The sequence below is a fragment of the Acomys minous genome (genome assembly GCF_964271855.1).
Source record: "Acomys minous genome assembly, chromosome: 11".
NCBI classification, from domain to species: Eukaryota; Metazoa; Chordata; class Mammalia; order Rodentia; family Muridae; genus Acomys; species Acomys minous.
The window spans coordinates 105283786-105304895 of NC_140492.1; the positions used below are offsets into that span (position 1 = coordinate 105283786).

General features: G+C 38.3%; 1 protein-coding gene across 5 annotated transcripts in view; it reads right to left on the bottom strand.

The window, feature by feature from the left end:
* Positions 1-21110, bottom strand: part of IPO11 (importin 11) — a 165747-nt gene that overhangs the window by 90612 nt on the left and 54025 nt on the right. For all 5 annotated transcript variants that reach the window (XM_084801016.1, XM_084801019.1, XM_084801015.1 and 2 more), the window contains exons 13-20: positions 19523-19613; positions 15256-15303; positions 14438-14543; positions 11327-11453; positions 10485-10518; positions 9643-9683; positions 8841-8957; positions 2936-3049 (exon numbers count right to left, since the gene is read on the bottom strand). In XM_084801016.1, coding sequence (XP_084657142.1) covers positions 2936-3049; positions 8841-8957; positions 9643-9683; positions 10485-10518; positions 11327-11453; positions 14438-14543; positions 15256-15303; positions 19523-19613 — 678 coding nt within the window. The remainder of the gene's footprint in view (positions 1-2935; positions 3050-8840; positions 8958-9642; positions 9684-10484; positions 10519-11326; positions 11454-14437; positions 14544-15255; positions 15304-19522; positions 19614-21110) is intronic.

Genomic DNA, 21110 nt, shown 5'->3' on the forward strand with positions numbered 1-21110 from the left:
ATGCTTAAATCAAAAATAAACAATGAGCACCAGCAAGATGGTTCGATGCTAACCTGAGTTAAATGCCCACAACCACACAGTGGAAGGAGAAATCCAACTACAGGTTGTCCTCAGAACCCCCCACACACGCCATAGTATATTGCCACATGGTCTAAGTGTACCTACACACTTTTGTACAGGTGCATGCATATATCACAAAATAAATATATGTATAAGTAATAAAAAAGAATAAACAATAAGAGCTGAGACGATGGCTCAGTTATAAGGACTCAAGTTTGAATCCTAATACCCACATAACAGCCTAGCCCATCAGCTCACTCTTGTAATCCAAGCACTGGGAGGCAAAGACAGAAAAATAAATAAAGATGCTTCTATCACTCTTCATTAAAAATAAATAAATGAGACTTTTACCTTATCTATATCTAAAATTGGTATTTAGAGAAACAATTAGCACATTCTCCCACTGTGAAGAGTTGTACGTCTTATACACAGCATGTCAATCACAGACAAACTGTTAAGAGCTTGCTCCCTAGCTGGGTGCACTACTTTGGAGCACTGTGAAGGTGTAGGAGGACAGGGGCAATTCCGGCATGTCGTCTTTGGCCCGCCTCAGGCTCTCACCCTGCTCCCTGCTCACCACACACTCCTGCTTCCACGTGCTCCGTCTCCCCAGAGCCAAGTCAGCAGCCCAGGAACATTCACCGAGTCTCTGGAAGTGCAAGCAAACCTAAGTCCTTCCTGCTCGGGCTGCTTAGGGCAGGTTTCTGCCACTGCACCAGTTTAACTAATACTGGAGCTTTATGAATGGAGGTCTTTGTGTCAAACGTCTTCATCCCTCTCATCCCTAAGCTACCATCTCACTAAGAACTGTCTGGATGATCTGTCAGGATGAAGATGCCCCACATTACTTTCCAGTAAGACAGACAGCCGACCATTTGCCCCGTATTATGATGGCGCAGTGCTGTCAGACCATTTTAGTACAACTGTTAGACACTTCGCCAGACTGCCCACTGCACAAAGGCTTGCCCTGTTTACCTCTTCCCAGGATCTCGCACTTAACACGGGCCTTATGAACAAAAGCTTACTTCCACCGGAGCCAACTGCAGACTAGAATGCTCATCTTCACAGGTATCAACCTCCACAGGCAAAGACTATTAGACACCAGATTTCCAGGTTTATAAAATACAAATGCAAAAATATACAGAAAACTCACTAACGTCCATATTACATGTTAAAATCAGAAAGATGGCAATATTAGCTGACAGAGGTAATTTAACAATGAACTTAATATTCTCAAATTACTCTGAAGTATTTTTAAGCTACAATCTCAATTTTTATATGACACCATATACTTATTTACAAAAAAGGCACATTATTATTTGGTTGGGACTTTGCATTACTAGCCAATAGTAATGTCCCAGTAAATTAAATGTCATAATAGAGAAAAACAACCAAACATTCCACAGATGACTCTTAACTACTAAAATTGATATAATTGACATGCTATAAGAGACAGAAAAGCTGGGGGGTTTTGTTCAATTTCCCTCACACAAGTCCTCAACTGAAGGTACAAACACATATTTACAGACCTAAAGTATGATGGATCTAAGCTCCCTCTTTCTTCAGTTACCTACAATGGTAACAGACTAATCACTAGCCTTTTCTGAAGTTATGACTCTTGTCTCCAAAATCAAGTGAGCAAACAAACAAAAATAACCACAAAAAAACAAAACAAAACAAAACAGGAAAATTCTAAGTATTAAAGGATAAGCAGAAAATACTTATTTTACAAACGTGCTTTAGCAGAAACTAGAGAGATGGCTCAGCAATTAGGACTGCTTCTTCTGAGGCCTCAGTTAGGTTCCTAGCACCCACGTCAGATGATCCACAGCTGCCTGTAGCTCTAGCTACAAGAGATGCAACACGCTCCTATGGCTTTTGTGTGCAATTGCACTAAGAGGAACACACACACACACACACACACACACACACACACACACACACACACACACAAATTTTAAAACTACATCTTTTTAAGTGTTTTAGCAAATAGTTGTAGGAGGAGTATTTTTGATTAATGGCATAGTTTAATTAGATGAAAAAAATATACAAAGGTGGATTATGATGACTGTATATCATGAATGTGTTTATTATCACTAAAATGCATACCTAAATTGGTTTAGATGGCAAACTTTCTGACATATGAATCTTACCAAAAAATTTCAAAGTGCAAAAAATGTATTAGAGTTTGTTATCGTTAATCATCTATTTTAAAACTCTGATAATTTGTAATGATAAAACTCACCTATAAACATTTATTTTAAAAAAAGGTTCAGTCAAAACATTAAGGGATCTTGGGTCTTTTTAAATAATAGAAACTTTTAGATTGAGAATTACTGTAATTCTTAATGTAAAAGTCTATCTCAATGGAAAAAGGCTCAAATTTACTATTAATAGTGCAAATGAGAGCCACAGTCCAGGTCTCTGTGTGCGGTTTCAGATTTCTCTCTACCTGCTACATGTCAGAGCACTTTAAACCAGAGAATTCTAAAATCAAAATCACCCATCCCTCAAAAGCAGTCACCTGACTTCCTGAATTACTGGGTTATAGTAACTTACTTTAGATCCAGGAAAAATGTGAAACTGCAGAGCAAGTTCATGCCACAATGCTCTGAATGCCAAACTGCATGTGGGGGCACTAGTCATGGGTCTGACCTCACTGGAGAAGAGTAGCAAAAGAAATGTCTTTTTGAAGTAGAGAATACTTTTCAAATATCCTTTAAAAATATGCTAAATAAAGATTATACTTGCTTTTGAAACTGTACAGATTTTACATTTTAAAAGCCTAAAAGTAACAAAGATTTTCATGACTATTAACATGAATCATCTAAAAACAATGAATTAAAAAAAAAAAAAAAGAAACTGGAGAAGGTACCTGAACAAGATGGATAAGTGTTGTCAGAATAGCGCATCGCAGCATGTTGTGTTCTTCACTCTGCTTCCAGAGCAGAGGCAAATACTGTACCAAGCATCCTACGTACGGGCGTATCTACCACGAGACAGACAAAAACAAAACAAACAAACAAAACAGAATCAACAGGATTGTTTAGGAAGAAAGACAACAATGTACTGTGAGAAACCTGAAAATTACTGTAAAGTATTAGGCAATAAATTACTTAATATTAATTTACTAAATTAAAGATAAATAAGACATTATATAGAGACCTGGGCTTCTGGAGAAAATATTTTAAAATAATTTGAGGTAAGCATCAAAGATACTGAATAAAAACTTCATGAATATAAAACATTATTTAAAGCTTAATAAAAATAGTTACACTTGACTTTTAATAAAACAGCTTAATATCATGAAAATTACACTGTATTTAAGAGTCCACCTTTACCCATTGATTCTACAGTTTTCTGATGATGTCTCCCTGAGACAGTTCCCGAGAACACAGCACCACAAAGGATAGAAAAGCTGTACAAGCCCTCACAAAGAAAAAGGGCAAGGATCTGGAGTCAGTGCACAGAACCCACCTAAAGGGCTGTGTATGCTTGCAATCCCTCCTTTGGAGAGACGGTGTTGAATAGATCCTTGGGGCTCACTGGCTGGCCAGCCCAGACTAACTGGCCAGCCTGGGCAACTTAGAGGCCCTATCTCTAGAGCAAAGTAGATGGCTCCCAAGGAACAAACGCTAAAGGTTGTCCTCTGGCCTTTACTCACTCACATGTGCACTTACACGCACACACACAGGCCCAATAAAATTGTTATGCCTGACAAGCATCAACTAACTTATAAAAAATATAACCTGAAACACGGAAATAAAGCCCAGCCTCACAGTGAGTTTGTTGTTTGTAACTGGCAGGGGGTTCAGGGATGAGTAGAGCACACTGCATGTCATAGGTCACCTTGTGGAGTCAGTTCTCTTTCTACCTTTGCATGGGTTCCAGAGGCCAAGCTCGGCTATCAAGATGACTTGCACAGAAATCTCTGTTACCCAATAAGCTACCCCACAGGCCCAGCAGTGAATTTACTGAAAAAATGGATGGATAAATGAATGGGACAGATGGACAGACAGGCAGCAGATAGACACAGAGAGATATGCATACCTGCTCCAGATTTAGGATAATTGGAATTCTATGTGCAGAGCTCCTTGCTGATGACACAGGAATACTAGACCAGCAGACCTTCAACATGAACAAATTCTACCTCATGCATTTAAATTCAGTACTGCTCTCACACACACAAAAAAGTTTCATTTGACTTTGTTTTTCAAGAACGGTTTCTTTGTGTAACCCTGGCTGTAATGGAACTCGTTCTGTAGACCAGGCTAGCCTCAAACTCACAGAGATCTACCCACCTCTGCCTCCTGAGTGCTGGGATTAAGGGCATGCGCCAATACCACCAAGCTTTCACAAAAGGTTTTTTAATTCTGCTTATGCAACACCAAACTTTCAAAGGGTAGCAAAGCTACAGAACTGTTGGTGATAATGGTGATAAGTTACATGTTTCCCCTAAATATTTAATTGAGATAAGACTGAATATTAAAGACTCATGTCTTTATTATTACATATATTTACTCATATTTTATTTTCAAATTTTGAACTGTACCATTATAGTTAACACTCAATATCTATTTAACAAGTAATTCAATTTTGCTAAATGGTTTATCTCTAGATCATTCCAATTACTATATAAAACCAGGTCAAATAATGTTTTTTTTTAAAAAAAACTTTTAACTGCAGCAGTATTACATTTTCTGACTGTAATCGAGATTTTAGGATGATGAGCAGCTTATTTGTCTGTTTGCTTTATTTTGAGGAGCTTATTTCTTATTAAGAGAGTATGATGCCTACGATTACAATCAGTGAGACAGACAGACAAGAGCACATGGAGTAAAACACTGGTAGATGATGAAGTTAACATGGACACTGATCTATCCTTGCAGACTTTCTGGACGCTTCAGATTTTTCAGTGAAATGAGATTAAGAAGAAAACCCTATACATAATTCTAAAAGTGATTATGTGAATTTTGAATCAGGTCAATTACAATAACTTGTACAGCATTTTAAAAACAGATCTAATAATGTATTCAAGTCATCCTGTAAAGGAAGTCAAAGGCACAGTAAGGTACCACCTAATACTTGTCAGCATGATTATTTTTATGTCAGTGAATGGTAAGTGAAACTGGAACCCTTCACAGGTGAAAATTGATATGTCCATTAATGAAAAACAGATTAAAGGTTCCTCAAACATTCAGAACTGGAAGCATCAAATAATTCAGTGACTTTATTTTGAGGTATTTACCAAAAAAAAATTGATGTCTAGATCACCAAAAGCTTATTAGTACATTGGCAGCCATATATATATTCATACACACACACATACATACATGATAACAGTATGTACAGTACATTGTATCTATGAATCCTTGTGTCCAACTAACCTGGGGGATGCACTATAGTTATTACAATACTAACAGAGTAGTGTGGCAACTGTTTACGTCATCTCAATATGACCTAAAGTGCATGCGAGAATGCAAAGCCATCTTGTACAAGTAACTGGAACCCATGGGCTTTGATTCCTGCAGGATACACAGGAATGACTAAACAGACTACTTAGCCTTTAAAAGTAAAGGAAGAAATCTGTACGATTTGGCAATCTAGATGAACTTTAAAGGTTTGCTTAATGAGATCAGTCATAGGAAAAAAACACTGAATGATACCACTTCTATAAAGTATCTACAATAGGCAAATTCATTGACTGGCAGGGTAGAATGGTGATGACCAGGGGCTGAGAAAGGACCTGGACATTTACTAATTAATCAACTGGCATGAAGTTGAAGTTCAGGACTATGCATCTTGGTATATACTATCACATGAATTATCAGTAATATGCACCATAGGATGCATTAAAGGATCCACCTCATGATAAGTGTACTTTCAGGACATCTGGGAGGGGAAGAGAGGAGTCTGACCACTAGTCTCAAATAAAAAGAGATCTTCATTTACAATGCAAACATATTCTGAAACCACGGGCATAAAATAATGCAGTATGTAACGAATGCTTTATCAAGGCCTTGCCTTCAGGAGATTTAATAACTGTTATAAATCCTAAATGATAGTTCATCCTTTAGATAAAATTTCAGCAATATATTTCAGAGAAGCCCTTCAATTTTCTTCTTTGGAAATGTAGAAACTTAAAGACTGCCTGTTATAAAACATGATAGCATGTTTATTTCAACTACAAATTTGTCAGACCTCAGGACTAAAATAATTTAATCGTGCCTTTCTAAAATGTTTGTTATGTGTCTAGAGAGATGCCTCAGCAGTTTAGAACACTGGCCACTCTTCCAGAGCACCTGGTTGGATGCTCAGGACTCACACGAGGGCTCACACCACCTGTAACTGCAGTCCCAGGGGGTCTGGTAGCCTTTTTTGTTTTCCTCAGGTAGCAAGCATGTACATGGTGAACAGAAATACATGCAAAACATGCATACAAACATAAATAAATAAATGAAATATGGAAAAGTGGGTTTTCTAAATAATAAAAACCAATATTCAAATAATTGTACCCTAAATAATGGTACAAAGATAATGGCTCCACTAAAATATCATAATCAGACAAAATCTAATTCAGCCAGTGAAAGACAGTTTGAAGGGTATGCAAGTCATGGGTGTAAATAATAAACTTGTTCAAAGGTTAGAAAAGTTAAAGAATAAAATAACTGATTTTTTAAACCATTTCTTATCTTGGTATTAGTTTTTAAAATAGGACTGTATAGTGGATACTTGGAGCTCTCTGCTACTGATGATATCACTACCTATGCTTTTTGAGAGAAAGACAAATGTAAGTAGAAACGCAGTGGCATTTTGAAGAGAATCATATAAAAGAATTCATTTGTACAAGAAACAAAAGCTTTAAGAAATTTTCCCTAGCCAGATTTATATGAGTAAATAGACAAGTCTTGCTTTTATAATCAATTTTTAAGAAATAATTTATTGCAAACGTACAGTATAGTACTCTAAAGCATATTAAATAAACCCTTATAGTAAATTTATATCATGAAATTCTGTAAATTGGCTGAGGTCAAAACTGTAATTCCCAGGGGCTGGAGAGATGGCTCAGAGGTTAAGGGCACTGACTACTCTTCCAGAGGTCCTGAGTTCAATTCCCAGCAACCACATGGTGGCTCACAAGCATCTATAATGAAATTTGATGCCCTCTTCTGGCCTGCAGGTGTACATGTTAGCAAAGCACTATATACATAATAACTAAATAAATAAAATTTTTTTTAAAAAACCAACAACTGTAATTCCCACTTTGTACATGACAAAAGATTAAAGACCTTACAAGATGAACAACAGTGCCAAGATCTGCTCAAAATAAATAGTGACTCAAACCTGCCATTGCAGTTACACAATGTTTAACGTGAGCGCTAGCACTGCCATCAAAACGTAGTGAGCTTTGATCTGGGTACAGTGGCACACACCTGCTATCCCAAACATCGAGAGGAAGAAGCAGGAAGGTCAGACATTCAGAGTTATCCTTGGCCACCAAGAGTCTCTGCCTCAGAAATCTACAGCCAAGTATAAACTTCTGACCAGTTACTTATTTTAAGTCTCATGTAGAGCTCTTGGTACAAACGTGGTACATGGCCATCACTCAATTAGCACCCATTCTCATCAATAGCTCTGAATTAATAAGGAATTCCAAGGTGTCTGAATTCACTAAAAAGTAGATCCAAGAGTAGACTCGGTCTGTGAGCTACAAAACGCCATCTTTTCTAGAAATACTTCTCTGCTTTCCAAAAATAAATAAAGCAGTGAACTAGGATATAAAAAGCCAGAGGATAATTATACCGTTGTTTCTTGGATGATTCATTTTTCACAAAGAGCAAAGTAGGGGAAACAAGGAGGGCTAAATAATTTAATTTTTAAGAACTTTGAACATCATTTTTATACTTAACCATGGATATGATATGAGCAAAAATATCATACACACACACAGACAAATACACACACACAAGTTAAAATAGGGTCAGAAAAGATGGCTCAGCTGGTAAAAGCACTTGCCAAGCTAGCCTGAACTGAAACAGATGACCAGATAACATACACAATGCTGAATGCCATGGTGAACATCTGCAATCCCAGCAGTCCTTTAGTCAAGTGGGAGGCTGACGTGGAAGTCGCTAGAAGCTCACAAGGGCAGACCGGTGGCACCAATAGAGACCCTGCCTCTACACAAGTGCAAGAAGAGAACCCACCCCCAGAGCTGTCTGCTCACCTCCTGTGGCATGCGCGTGCACACACACGCACACTAAAGTTTCAAAGCAATCTATGGACATGTTTAGAAAACTATGAAGTAAAAAATAACAAAATTCTTAAAACAACTTATATTCGCTAAGATACATCTTGCTGAGATATTAAACACTAAATTTTACTAAGCACAGACTAGATCTTTAAAACTTGAAAATCTTTACTTTCTAAATACCTCCACACCATAGATATAATTTTAATATTTAATAATAAATATTCTTAAGTCTTTCACTTTTGGTCTTTGGAGGCAGGGTCTTGTTATCCCTTGAACTCCCAATCATCCTCCTGCCTCAGCCACCCAGTCATTGGGTTACAAGCATGCGTCAACACAACGGGATCTTCTCAGTCAGTTTTAATAAATTCAAATATAAATGTCAATTCTAAAACACATAAATGAAATGGTAACCTATGTTGTGAGTACTTAAGAATACTTTCTCTTTTCCACAATACAGATGAAGAAAAGATATTAAATTCTTTACATATTCTCATCTGACACCTTTTTTCATGTTTCACAAAATTACCTGTACGTTGACTCTTTCAATCACACAGGAAAGGACGTGCAAAACGTGCATCTTTGTATCACATTCTGTAACTTGCTGCAGTAACTGAAAGAGCAGTGTAAACATGGTTTCCAAATACTGCAAAGAAGAAAGAACAGAGGTTCTGAAATACAGACGTCTCTGTATATAAGCACAAACCATGTCAAAGCAATGAAGGACAAAAGCTTAGCAATACTTAAAGCCAGCTGTGAGCAGGTAAGACACCGGTTTTTCTTTATTACTGCTAAATGTGTGCACATTAGAATCTTAATTATCCATAAACTGAAAAGTTTAAAAGAATGGTCTAAACTGTGCTCTTGTCACCTTCGCTGTTCAGTGTGCCCTGTAACTACACTTTCATGAAAACCTGTTGAAGACAACAATACAAAAAGGATAGGAATTACAACACAAAGAGTATTACGCGCTGTCTCAGCAGGCCGTCAGACTGACGCAGCCCGCGTTAGCCACTGATGGAGCCACGAAGTTCTGTGGACGGACACCTGTTATTTTAGTACAAGAAGCCACGCACTTCAAGTTCGCTGACTGCCACAAGCATGTCACTCGCTGACCCTCACAAGCATGCCACTCGCTGACCCCCACAAGCATGCCACCGGCGCACACACACACACACACACACACACACACACACACACACACACACACACACAAGATGAAGGTATATTGTTAAATTAAAAAACAGACAAATTACAGCTATAAAGCAATGTGTGTACTCTAAAGGCCTAAGTAGAAATGATTACAAAGTCCTAGATACCAATATTCTTACCGGTAAAAATTGATCTGTCCTAAATTCAAAATCGTCAACAGGTAAAAAGCAGTTAAGGAATATTGAAAATGCATGAAACTTATCAAGATAAAAATACATCTACAGTAAGTTATTGGAACAGTAAATATATGTTTATAATACATAAATTTTTTGGAAAATACATTTTAACTATCCTAAAAATTAATTTCACAAAATAAAATGCTAAACTCAAGGCTCAGCATGGCAGTGCAGATCTATAGTCCCAATACTAGGAGGCAGAGGCAAGAAGACCAGAAATTGAAAGGTCGTCTCAGCTCTGTGGTTGCAGGCCAAGCGAGGCAACATGACACTTTGATTCAGACCAAAAACAAAAAGTTGAGCTTCTTTACATTAACTCTTTTTAAATGTTTTTTTTTTCAAGCTTTGTTTGTTTTTCAAAACAGGGCTTTCTCTGTTCCATAGAGCTCTGGCTGTCCTGGACTCTTTTTGTGGACCAGGCTGGTCTCCAACTCACAGAGTTCTGCCTGGCTCTGCCTCTGAGTGCTGGGATTAAAGGCATGTGCCCACACCCGGTGCTTTATTATCTTTTAACTAAAACTATTGTAGAGTTAGAGAGGTGAGCCGTGGTTAAGAGCACTGGCTAGTCTCCCAGGTCTGGGTTGGATTCCCAGCTCCCATGGAACAGCTCACAATCATACCTAACTCCAGCCCCAGGGTTCTGATGCTCTCTTCTAGCCTCAGGTGCACATATGGCACAAACTTGTAGGCCAAACACCCATACACATAAAATAACAATAAATTGAAATTTTTTTTTTTAAAACTACTGCAAAAACCTTGAAAGTAGAAAAAAGTTTGAAGGATATTTAACTTCAGAGTTGTTGCTGTTTCAATTCGGACCTAAAAAATAAAAAAATAAAAATAAAAGTACAGTATGAGTTTTTAGTCATCATTAGACCTACTGAACATCACTAGTCCTTAATGACAAGCTATCCCAAACCATTTTCCCTCCTGGTTTTGTGTATATAAAGTCATGGGGAGTACACCACCTTTAGTTTATAACAAGGGACAAAAATATCATTATTCTTGACCTCTCTAGCTTTTCTGTAATTGCTTAAGAAGCCCTTACGGTAGCGGGTATTTCCAGGAATAAAAATAATTTGCCTTTAGGTACATGGAGAGCACTGGAGTGAAAGGCAGCGGCCTGCAGGAGACCCCAGGGAAGAACTAGAGAGGCATGGGGCCAGCGCGGGCGCGGCAGGAGGAGGGTGGAGAAAGAAAGGCGCCGAGGGCTTCAAGCACGCACTTTAATCTAAGCCCGACAGAGCAGAGCTTCTGAGGTTTTCTAAATCCCAGACAAGCTGCACACTCTGGGATACATATTTCATTGTACAGCACATGTAATCTAGGTATGCATAAGAAAAACGTCTTCTTATTCTGACTTTATCAGCCAAGCTGGCACCAGGTAACGTACTTTTAGTTCCCAAACTAAGGAACATGACTAAACTCTACCTTCCAGTCTTTAAAACAGAATCTAAAACATTTATTTTCTGGCTAACAACACAATCCCTTCCTGAGAGCTAAACTCTCCTACACCTGTAACTGTAACTGGCATACGCTCTAGAGCCATTTTCAAGAAAGACCGAATGCTGAACACTTTAGAGGAGGGTGTGAGGTCTAGAGGTGCTGACTCAGCAGGATGACATACCACTAGATCCTGATCTTGAAGCAAGTTACAGATTGCTTCATACAGCATGGGTCTCAAGTCAGACTTGAATTTCACAGAAATCCACTGACCAATGAGCCAAATCACCCTGCGTCGCAAAGGCTTATACCTACATAGAGGGGAAAAAAATTAGTAAGTTAAACTGTTCAGTATTTCAAGAGGTCTACTTCAATTAGAATAATTTCCATTTAAATCTAAAATGTAGTAACAAATATAACTTGCATTTACATTTTAAAATATCCACCTCTACATATCAGCACAGAAGAAACAACAGAGCCCTGATCTAAGTAAATAAAAGTTCTTAGGTATATATGGTGTTCTCTGAGTCTTTTGCGTTACCGAACTCTAACCGTCAGCATCCCAGCACCTAGCAAACTGAAACACTGAGTGAAAAGACTGCTGCGAGCAGAGACTACACCCTGGGTCAAAACACAAGGGCTAGGGTCAAGATCTGTGGTGACGCGCTTGTCTCACAGGAAGAAGATCCAAGGTTTGATAGGTATATAAACAGACTCCTCTTTCTCGAATAACCACAAACAGGGCGAATGCCATAAGCGCTGCAGTTGACAGGTCTCTACATCAAAATCACAATAATAACCTCCTATATTCAATGTTTCTATTTCCATCTGCTAATCTCCTAAGTATTATTTCTATATTTATCTAAGTAATATTTGCATATGCTTCCTGATTCCAGCTAAATGGTTTTAAATGAAATATGCAATTCCTAAATGTGACTCAGAACAAACATGGTGACATTCTCATAAAAATTGCAAAGCGTTAACAGTAACAAATACATAATTTATTTCATTGATATTGCTTTTACTAAAATGAAGTTTTCTAAGAATTTTCTTAGGCAAAAAGAAAAACTACAAGTTCAAAAAAATTTCTGTCCTAGAATTCCATTTTAAAAAAACAAACCTTCTTGGCATAAACTTTGTCTTTATCTCTGGGTATAAATGGAACAAGCTGATGAGTACACAGATATTTTTGGAAAGTCACAATCCTAAAAGATGGTTGAGCAAACAGAAAATGATGCTCACTAAAGTTTCCAAAGATGTAAATATTCCCTGGCCTCAAAATACATAGCCCAGCAAAATAATTAATAAACAGTAAATGGTATACAGACTTAGGAGAGCCTTTAAGATAAATCACACTTAAATGTGAAATGGAGAAATGCTTTTTCAAGGGATAGGAGTTGTTAGAACAGTCACAGAAGCAAAAATAACAAGATGGGTAGTATGAAAGAAAGAAACCATCAGCTTTTAGACCAGAACCTGTCTACTGTAAATAAGGAAAATAAAACTCAGAAGCTGCAAGGTGAGAGTCACACCCAGGCACTCGGGCCGTGAAGGACACTGGCTGAGCTGGCCGCAGCATCTCAGGCTGTTAAAGCACTCTCTAGACCAGGACAACCTACCAAGTCAGCCAAACAAATGTACATTAAACTTTGAGGAACATTCGTCTAGATCAGCAATCTAACAGAAAATATGAAGCACACCAAATACTTTCTTAAAATTTAGTGTCAATGTTTTAAAAAAGATTGATATTTTAATAACACTTTGACATCCAAACATACTCAAAATATGATATCAGCATGTCCTCAGAGCACACTGTACACAGCTCCCACTTTAAATTAAATGAATGACACTTTTTCCCTCAGGAGCACTAAGCACATTTCAGTGTCCTCCACGAGACAGTGAGGGCTGCAAATCAAATGGTCCCGGTGGCTTACCAGTCATGGGATCTCACATTTTCACTCCTTCAAAGGCTCCTTAACTCTCGGTGGGCACTGTCAGAGGCTATTTCTTACACAACAGCCTTCACAGAGCATATATATATAAAATATTCTAAATGTGAAAAACATTTGGTAATTGAATCAATGACTGAGTTGCTCCACTGGTCAAAGCCTTCAGCTGTGCTGGTGCGTGTCTGTGGGGACAGGATAGACTCTGCTTTCACTGGGCTCCCCTGAATGCCTCAACTTCAACATGTCGTTTGTTGGCCTCAGAGTCACTATGTAATGCAAGCTGGCCTCAAACCTAAGGTCTTCCTGCACTGCCTTTTTGAGTGCTAAGATCCAGATCTCTAATTCAATGACTCTAAATATTTATAAAATAAACTATATAAATGTTCTTCTATTTATTCAATAATGTAGTCAACAAATATTTACTATGCTATGGCCACATACTGCCCTGACTAGAAGACACTACATACACAGAAGTCAACTGCATCCTTTATACACACCCAAGGAAAAAATAAAAAGCCTCTCGTTTATTGTATCTTTAGAGGTTTTAATTGTGACTGCACACACATGCACACGCGCATGACGGGTAGCTTGGAGGCGAGTATGTACATAAGGTCAATGTTCCTGGAGGCCAAAAGACAGTGCTAATTTCCCTGGAGTTGGAGTCACAGGCCTTTGTAAGCCACTCAGGTGTGTGATCCAGGAACTATGAGTCCTCTGCAAGTGCTTTTAACCACAGCCTTCTTTCCAACTCTCTAGTCTCTAATTTTTAAGTAAGAAATGATTTATAAAAACCATGAAAGATCTTCTCCTTTTACATTTGATCCACTACAGATTTAAATACATACTCGAGAACAAAAGAAGTGTGCAAAAGTGCTCCTAACTGCCCCCATGGAGCTGGTGAATGCGGAACAAGGCACACCAGTGGGGACGCTCAAACCCTGCATGGCCGGGTGTCTCCATCTCCTCCTCTATCTACCCTGGAAGACCAGCTTCTCATGGACGTCATTGGCTGGGCTGCTTGTGGCATTTGAGCTACTCACTCCAGCAGTCTTATTCTGTGGCCGGCCTCTTCCACGGGCTCCGAGAACGCTGCCTTCAGTTCTACATATGGTTCTACTTCCTTTCACCAACTAACCATTTCAAACCACATCAAATACTTCTCTCAGGATTTATACTTAAGATAAAGTAACACAGAAGATAACTCTTTTGCTTATCTTTCAGTTACAATATGTGTAAGTCATATTCTTTTCCATACTAAATATAGTAAAAAATCATACTAAGTTGTTCATTTTCTTTCAAAATTAAGAAAGTAAAGTAGGTATGTAAAACACAAAATTTTTACTTGCCTATTATGAGAAACTTGTAATTCTGGAAGAAGTTGAGTTTTAAACCACTGATCAAAATCAACACTGTCAAACAGCTCAAAAGCAGCTAATCCCACAGCATTATACACTGAAAAGAAAAAAGAAATTAAAGATTTTAGATAATTGCCTTTATATAAAAATCTGAACCTACTTTGAAACATAAAATATATTCAAGAAAAATACAATACTAACACAGAGATTACTAAAAATACCATACAGACACTAATTAAATTATTTTATGCCAGGTTTGTCCTAAGCACTCTTTAGTATTTTCAAACAAAAAAACTAAATCCAGTTTAACACAAGTCAAATTTCAAATATTATAAAACAGTATCTGATCTAAATGGAAGCCGTGTTTTATGATGTGGTCCCAATCTACTTTTCTCTAGTTCATCTTGCACAAGAGCTCCTTAGCTGTGTGTGACTGTGCAGTTAAACCAAAGCTGTCAGACTTTAAACTACCTGCACTTGCCCATCCTGCCTCCACGGCTTCCTAAATACTGCTGCCCTCTGGAAGCCCACTCTGGCACCCTCACCTTATAGTTGGCTCCTACTCATCCTCGCATTCTGAGGTTCTTTAAAGGGAAAGTTTCCCTATTCGTAACTCCCTTGTGTTTAATACCTGCTTTAGCATTAACCATTTCATACAGTGGTAAAATTAACTCTTTATCTCCCTTAACTGATAATTCTTAATTTTAGCTAGTTTTATATCCCAATTCTCAAGAGCACAAAATCTACCACAAAACAGATCCTCTATGTATTGGGTAAGTGACATTTCTAATCACTTAAGTCCAACATACCAGCATCTTTAATTAACAGTGCATTCATATCTTCTACATTGGTTGGACCTAGGAAAAGAAGAAAGAAGGAAGAAGGAAGAGGAGGAGAAGAAGAAGAAAAGAAGAAGAAAAAAAAAGAAAAAGAAGCATCAGTAAAAAATAAAAATACTAATTTAAAATTTTTAAATTAATTGTAACATAAAAACTATATATGAACATGTAAGTTTGATACATCCATAAATGTGTAATATTTAAATCAAGTTAGACATAACGTTGAAAACCTGTCTAAGTTTCTGAACCGTAAATGCTATTGTTCAATAGTTACCTTACTGTACAACAGCACTCAAGAGCTCACCAACTTATCACATCTCCGCTCCCACTCGACACAGCCTCCTCTCCAGCCTCTGAAACCACCATTGTCCTCTCAACTTCTGAGATCTACATTTTTATTTTATTTCATATGAGTAAAACCATATAGTATTTGTCTTTTGGTGTAAAACTTACTTTTAAAAGTGCTGTTTTTAGCTTTAATTTTAAATATATGATTTATATAAGTTTATGAGGCATAAAAAGAGATTATGGGGCTGGAGAGATGGCTCCGCAGTTAAGAGCACTGACTGGTCTTCTAGAGGTCCCGAATTTAATTCCCAACAACCACATGGTGGCTCACAACCATCTATAATATTACTGGATGCCCTCTTCTGGCCTGCAGGTGTATATGCAGGCAGAGCACTGTATACATAAAAAAAAAGTATATCTTTATTTTTAAAAGGAGATTATGATTCATACAAATAATATATAGTAATTAAATCAAGCTAGTTAATTCACTCATCACCTCAAATACTTACGGGTTTTTTTTTTAAAGCTATCTCAAGGTAAAATAATAGCTAATAATGTCCTCTTAGCTAGTTCAAGATTTAGAAAGTTGTTGACTATTTTTTTTTTGCCACCATTTATAAAAGAATCTTCAGTTATGCCATCTGATGCTCTGTACTTTCTGACCAGCATCTCAATTCCCTACCCCAACCTTTCTCAACTCTATTATCCTTTTGATTTGTATGAGGTTGGTCATATTACATTCACATGTAGGTGAAAACGTGGAACATCTTATTTAGCACAGTATTTTCAAATCAAATTCTGTGGGCCGTAAATGAGAGATTCTATCTTTACTAATACTAATACTATCCCACTGTATCTATATAGCGTGCTTTTTCATAGATTTATCTGTTGATAGTCACTTAATTTTATATTTAATCACAGCTTAATTTCTGAATTCAGTTAAGTGCGACACATCTTATGATATCATACACACACACAGAAAGGGAGATATGGGTCAGTGATAGAACACTTATCCAGGATGGGCAAAGCCTAGGAGATAATCCCCAGGATCACAAAGCAACAATAACAAATTGAACACACTAGAAATTTCATGACAAGCAGGACTATAGCTACTTACTATGAAAAGAATCCTTTCAAATGGAGAATAAAGAGATCAATCATATGGGAGTGGAGGGAGGGGGTGGAGGAAGTGTACAGACATGGCCAGTCAGAAGGTGGTGGTGCAGGCCGGTATCCCAAGCACTTAGGAGGCAGAAGCAGGGCAGACGGACTAAACAGCAAGGCTAGTCTGAGAGATCAGTGAAGTGTTATGGGCGGGGGTGAGGGTAGAGAGCTGGATATGATGGCATATACCTGAAGGATACCATGGTTTTAAAACACAATTTTCCTATGTATTTCCAGAAGAAAAAAACCTAGTATGTTTTTCAAAGTACCCTATTACTGGTAAATATGAACTGTTAATGTACCAATAGCCAGAGTAAGTACAACCCAAACTAAGCAAACTGATCTAGAACCAGCAAGAAACCTCAACTGGGAAGTCACTGAAAAACTTAACAGCAGATAGCAACCAATGACAATATAAACCGTAGTCCATTGTTTTAGGATTTCTATCACTGTGATACAACTCCATGACCAAAAGTAACTTGGGAAACTATGGTTTATTTCACCTTATAACTCTCAGGTCACACTCCTTCACTGAGGGAAGTCAGCGCAGGAGAACTGAAGCAGAGACCACTGAGGGCTGCTGCTCACTGACTGGCTCCTCGTGGACTGCCTAGTATGGCAGGCAGGAGCACCAGCACAGGAGTGGAAACGCCCACCGTGAGCTGGGCCCTCCCACAGCAATTATCAAGCAAGAAACTTTACTGCAGGCTTGGCCATAGGTCGGCATTCTCTCTACTGAGGGGCGCTCTTTCTAAATGGCTCTAGTTTGTATCAAGTAGATAGAAAACCAGCCAACATCTGTCTTTTGCTATAGTGATTAAAAAACTAAGCTGAGGATATACTGAGAATTGTGCAAAAAGACAAAACTTAGATATATAAGCATTATCAACTTTAGCAATCTGTAACTGCCCAAAAAGAAATTCAACTGTATATTGTAAGTAAATTACCTGAAAATAAGCAAAGCTCAAATGACCTTTAAAGATTACTACAGTAAGTAGACAGTTTATTTTCCCCTTGGCTATAACAAGATTCAGAGAGAACAAGAAAAGTTAAGAATCTCCTCAGCTGGGCAAGGTGGTGCATGCCTTTAACCCCAGCCAGAGGCAGGTGGATCTCTGGGTTCAAGGCCAGGCTGGTCTACAAAGTGAGTCTAGGACAGCCAGGGCTGTTACACAGAGAAACCCTGTCTCAACAGCAACAAAAAGGATGTCTTCTCTCCAGTCAATCCTGAGGCTCTGGTTTCCTTACATCTCCACCCACTCGTGTCTTACCCCAACTGGCTGGTGATCTATTCGCCGCATGGCTTTCTGCCTTCTAAGCACTAGCTGCGTCCACTCACATGCTCTTCTCTGGCTGGGATCCCATGCCCCTGCATCCCTCCAGGGAAAGGTCCTGCCCGCTCTGTCTGAGGGGCCTTTCCCCTCTTCCTGTCCTAGAAGCTCTTTTCTCTCTGAAGGCTTTTTCCCCCTAAAGGAACTCCCAAAGTGCATGCTGATCTCAACCACTATCTATGAGTAATGATTTTCCTGTCATTGAGACTTAAAAGTTTAGGAAGGCTTTTGATCACTTTCCTGTTCCCAGTACATTCAGGCAGTTGTTCAAGGCAATCCATCAGCAAGTAATAATGAAACACACGAGACACTGAGGTGCAGAACAAATAAAGCCACCATGACCAGCGTATTCTGAAACTAACAGTCTAAACAAAATGCTTAGCCTTTACCTACTGTGTATAAAGTACAATGATCAAATATCTAAAATTTGCTTTGTCATCTTTTTTTTAATTTATTTTTATTTTATGTGCATTGGGGTTTTCCTGCATGTATGTCTGTGTGAAGGTATCAGATCTTGGAGTTACAGGCAGTTGTGAGCTGCCATGTGGGTGCTGGGAATTGAACCCGGGTCCTCTGGAAGAACAGTCAGTGCTCTTAACCACTGAGCCATCTCTCCAGCCCCTTTGTCGTCTTCTTTTAAATCTATCTCCACTCTATATTACTGTTATAATTATAAAGCTAACTAGTTATTTGACCCTTTCTAACTACTTTCTACAACATACTCTAGAAAGTTTCCTCAAGTACTACATCTGTCATTGCATACAAAAGTAAAATGGACCGTATTCAAAACTGTAATTCAAGGCTGACTTCAAATGTCACCCTTGGAAAGAACATCAGTGTAGACATAAGGTTACTGTGTAATTCAAATGCTGATTTCTGTACACCCCGCCCCCCATAATCTAGTTATTATCCTTGTTCTGAGAATCTCCTGCCTTGATGTTGTGTAAACACTGCTCCCCACTTGTCCCTTGATATGCCAATAAAAAAGCTTATATCCAATCATTGAGCAGTGAAGAGAATAGGGCTGGACTTCTTGCCAGCCACAGGAGGAGCTAGAGGAGGAGGAGAGGATTCATGCATGGGAGAGGTCCAAGAGAGACATCGGGAAGGAGCTGAAACAGGAAAAACTACAAAATGTAAGTATCTCTGGGATGTACACTGGGAGGAAATCAGATTAGCTTAGAGAGTTAAGAATAGAGTAGTAACTGCTCAGTTATTGTGCTGTGATGCTTATTAATATAATATAATAGTCTCAATTATTTGTGTGACAGCCAGGTTAAAAGAGAAACTGAGAAACAAACACAGTTGCATAAAAATAATGTTAACAAAACACATTTAATCTCTCTCAAATTCATACTCAGTGTATGACCAGGAAATAGGGTGGCGGGTACAGTTGGCAGTTAGTCTATTTAACTGAACATTAAATGACAAAACTATCACAAACTACAACTTACCTTGAAGAGTTTGCATCATTTCTAGAAGTACAGGAGTAAGAGTTTGATTATATTCGTGGAATATATCTATAAATAATACTTCAGTGCAAGGCTAGAGGGAGAGAAAGAACAAATTCTTAATAGAAAAAGGCGTATTATATTGGCTGTTGCAATAAAGCAAAAGGACACTCATTCGTCAGATTCTAAAACAAGTATTTCCAATGTTAATTTCTTAAAAGAACAACATTACTAGGGCTGGGGCTCAGTACTCAAGCAGATGCCTATCACGACATACATGAAGTCCTGGCCCCAATTTAAAAACAATAGCATGAAGAAATTAATTCATAACAAAAGAATTCATAACAAAAATATCTTTTATTGTTTCAATCATTTGGTCTTATATATTCAAAGCATCTTTAATTCATTCTACTTAAAAAACTGTCCTGTAGCTAAGCTCACTTATATGTAAGTAAAATGACAGAGTAAGCAATGTGGTCTGCAGAATGAGTTCCACTTAATAGTGTATTTTCATAAATATGATCATCTACTGCAGTTCATAAATTCAACTCACCATGGAAAACAGCATTTCTTTTAAGAAACCCAAACAGTAACAAAACTATTAAGCTACATAGAGAATGCATTATTTGGATTCTCTTTAAGATTTATTTTTATTTTATGTGTCTATGTTTTACCTACACGTATGTAAGTGAACCACATATCTGGTACCCGTGGAGGTAAAAGGCATTGGATCCCCTAGAACTGGAGTTAAGAATGGTTTGGAGTCCTCATGTAGGTACTGGGAACTGAATCCAGGTCTTCTCCAAGAGCAAGTGCTCCTAACCACTGACCACCTCTCCAGCCTTATCTGGATTCTTACAAGTACTGAGGCATGAGCTACAGAGACAGCTCAGTGGTTATGAGCACTTATTGCTCTTGTAGAAGACACAAGTTCAACTCACAACCAACCATAACTCCAGACCCTGGGGACCCAAAGCCATAAAACTACTGGACACTAAGCACACACATATTTTACATACATAAACACAGGCAAAATACTCATGTGCATAAAATAAATAATCTTTAAAATATAAATAAAAAGAGAAAATGAACTGCTTACTCAATAAAGCAGTAAATAAATAAACAGCAAAAACAACAACAAAAGAGCACTGAGTCATGGGCCTGAGAGATGGTTCAAAGGTTAAGAGCCTGCTCTTCTGGAGGATCCAGTCTGATGAATCCTAGCATGCAGATAACAATGTTCTGTGACGCCAGTTCCAGAGCATCCAGCACCACTTTCTGGTCTCCTTGGGTATATGGCACCCATGGACTACACAGAATACATGCAGGCAAAACGTACACTCACATTTTCTTAAAGTTGTTCTAAAAGTCATCCATGCCAGGCAGCTCACAACTGGCTATATCTCTAGCACCCTCTTTGGTCTCATGGGCACTACCATGATGTGCACAAACACGCACATGTGCATGTGCGCGCGCACACACACACACACACACACACACACACACACACACACACACACACGTAAGTGAATAAATAAGTCTTGCCAAGCATGCCACCATTTGCGAGGCGGAGGTAGGAAACTCTCTGAAC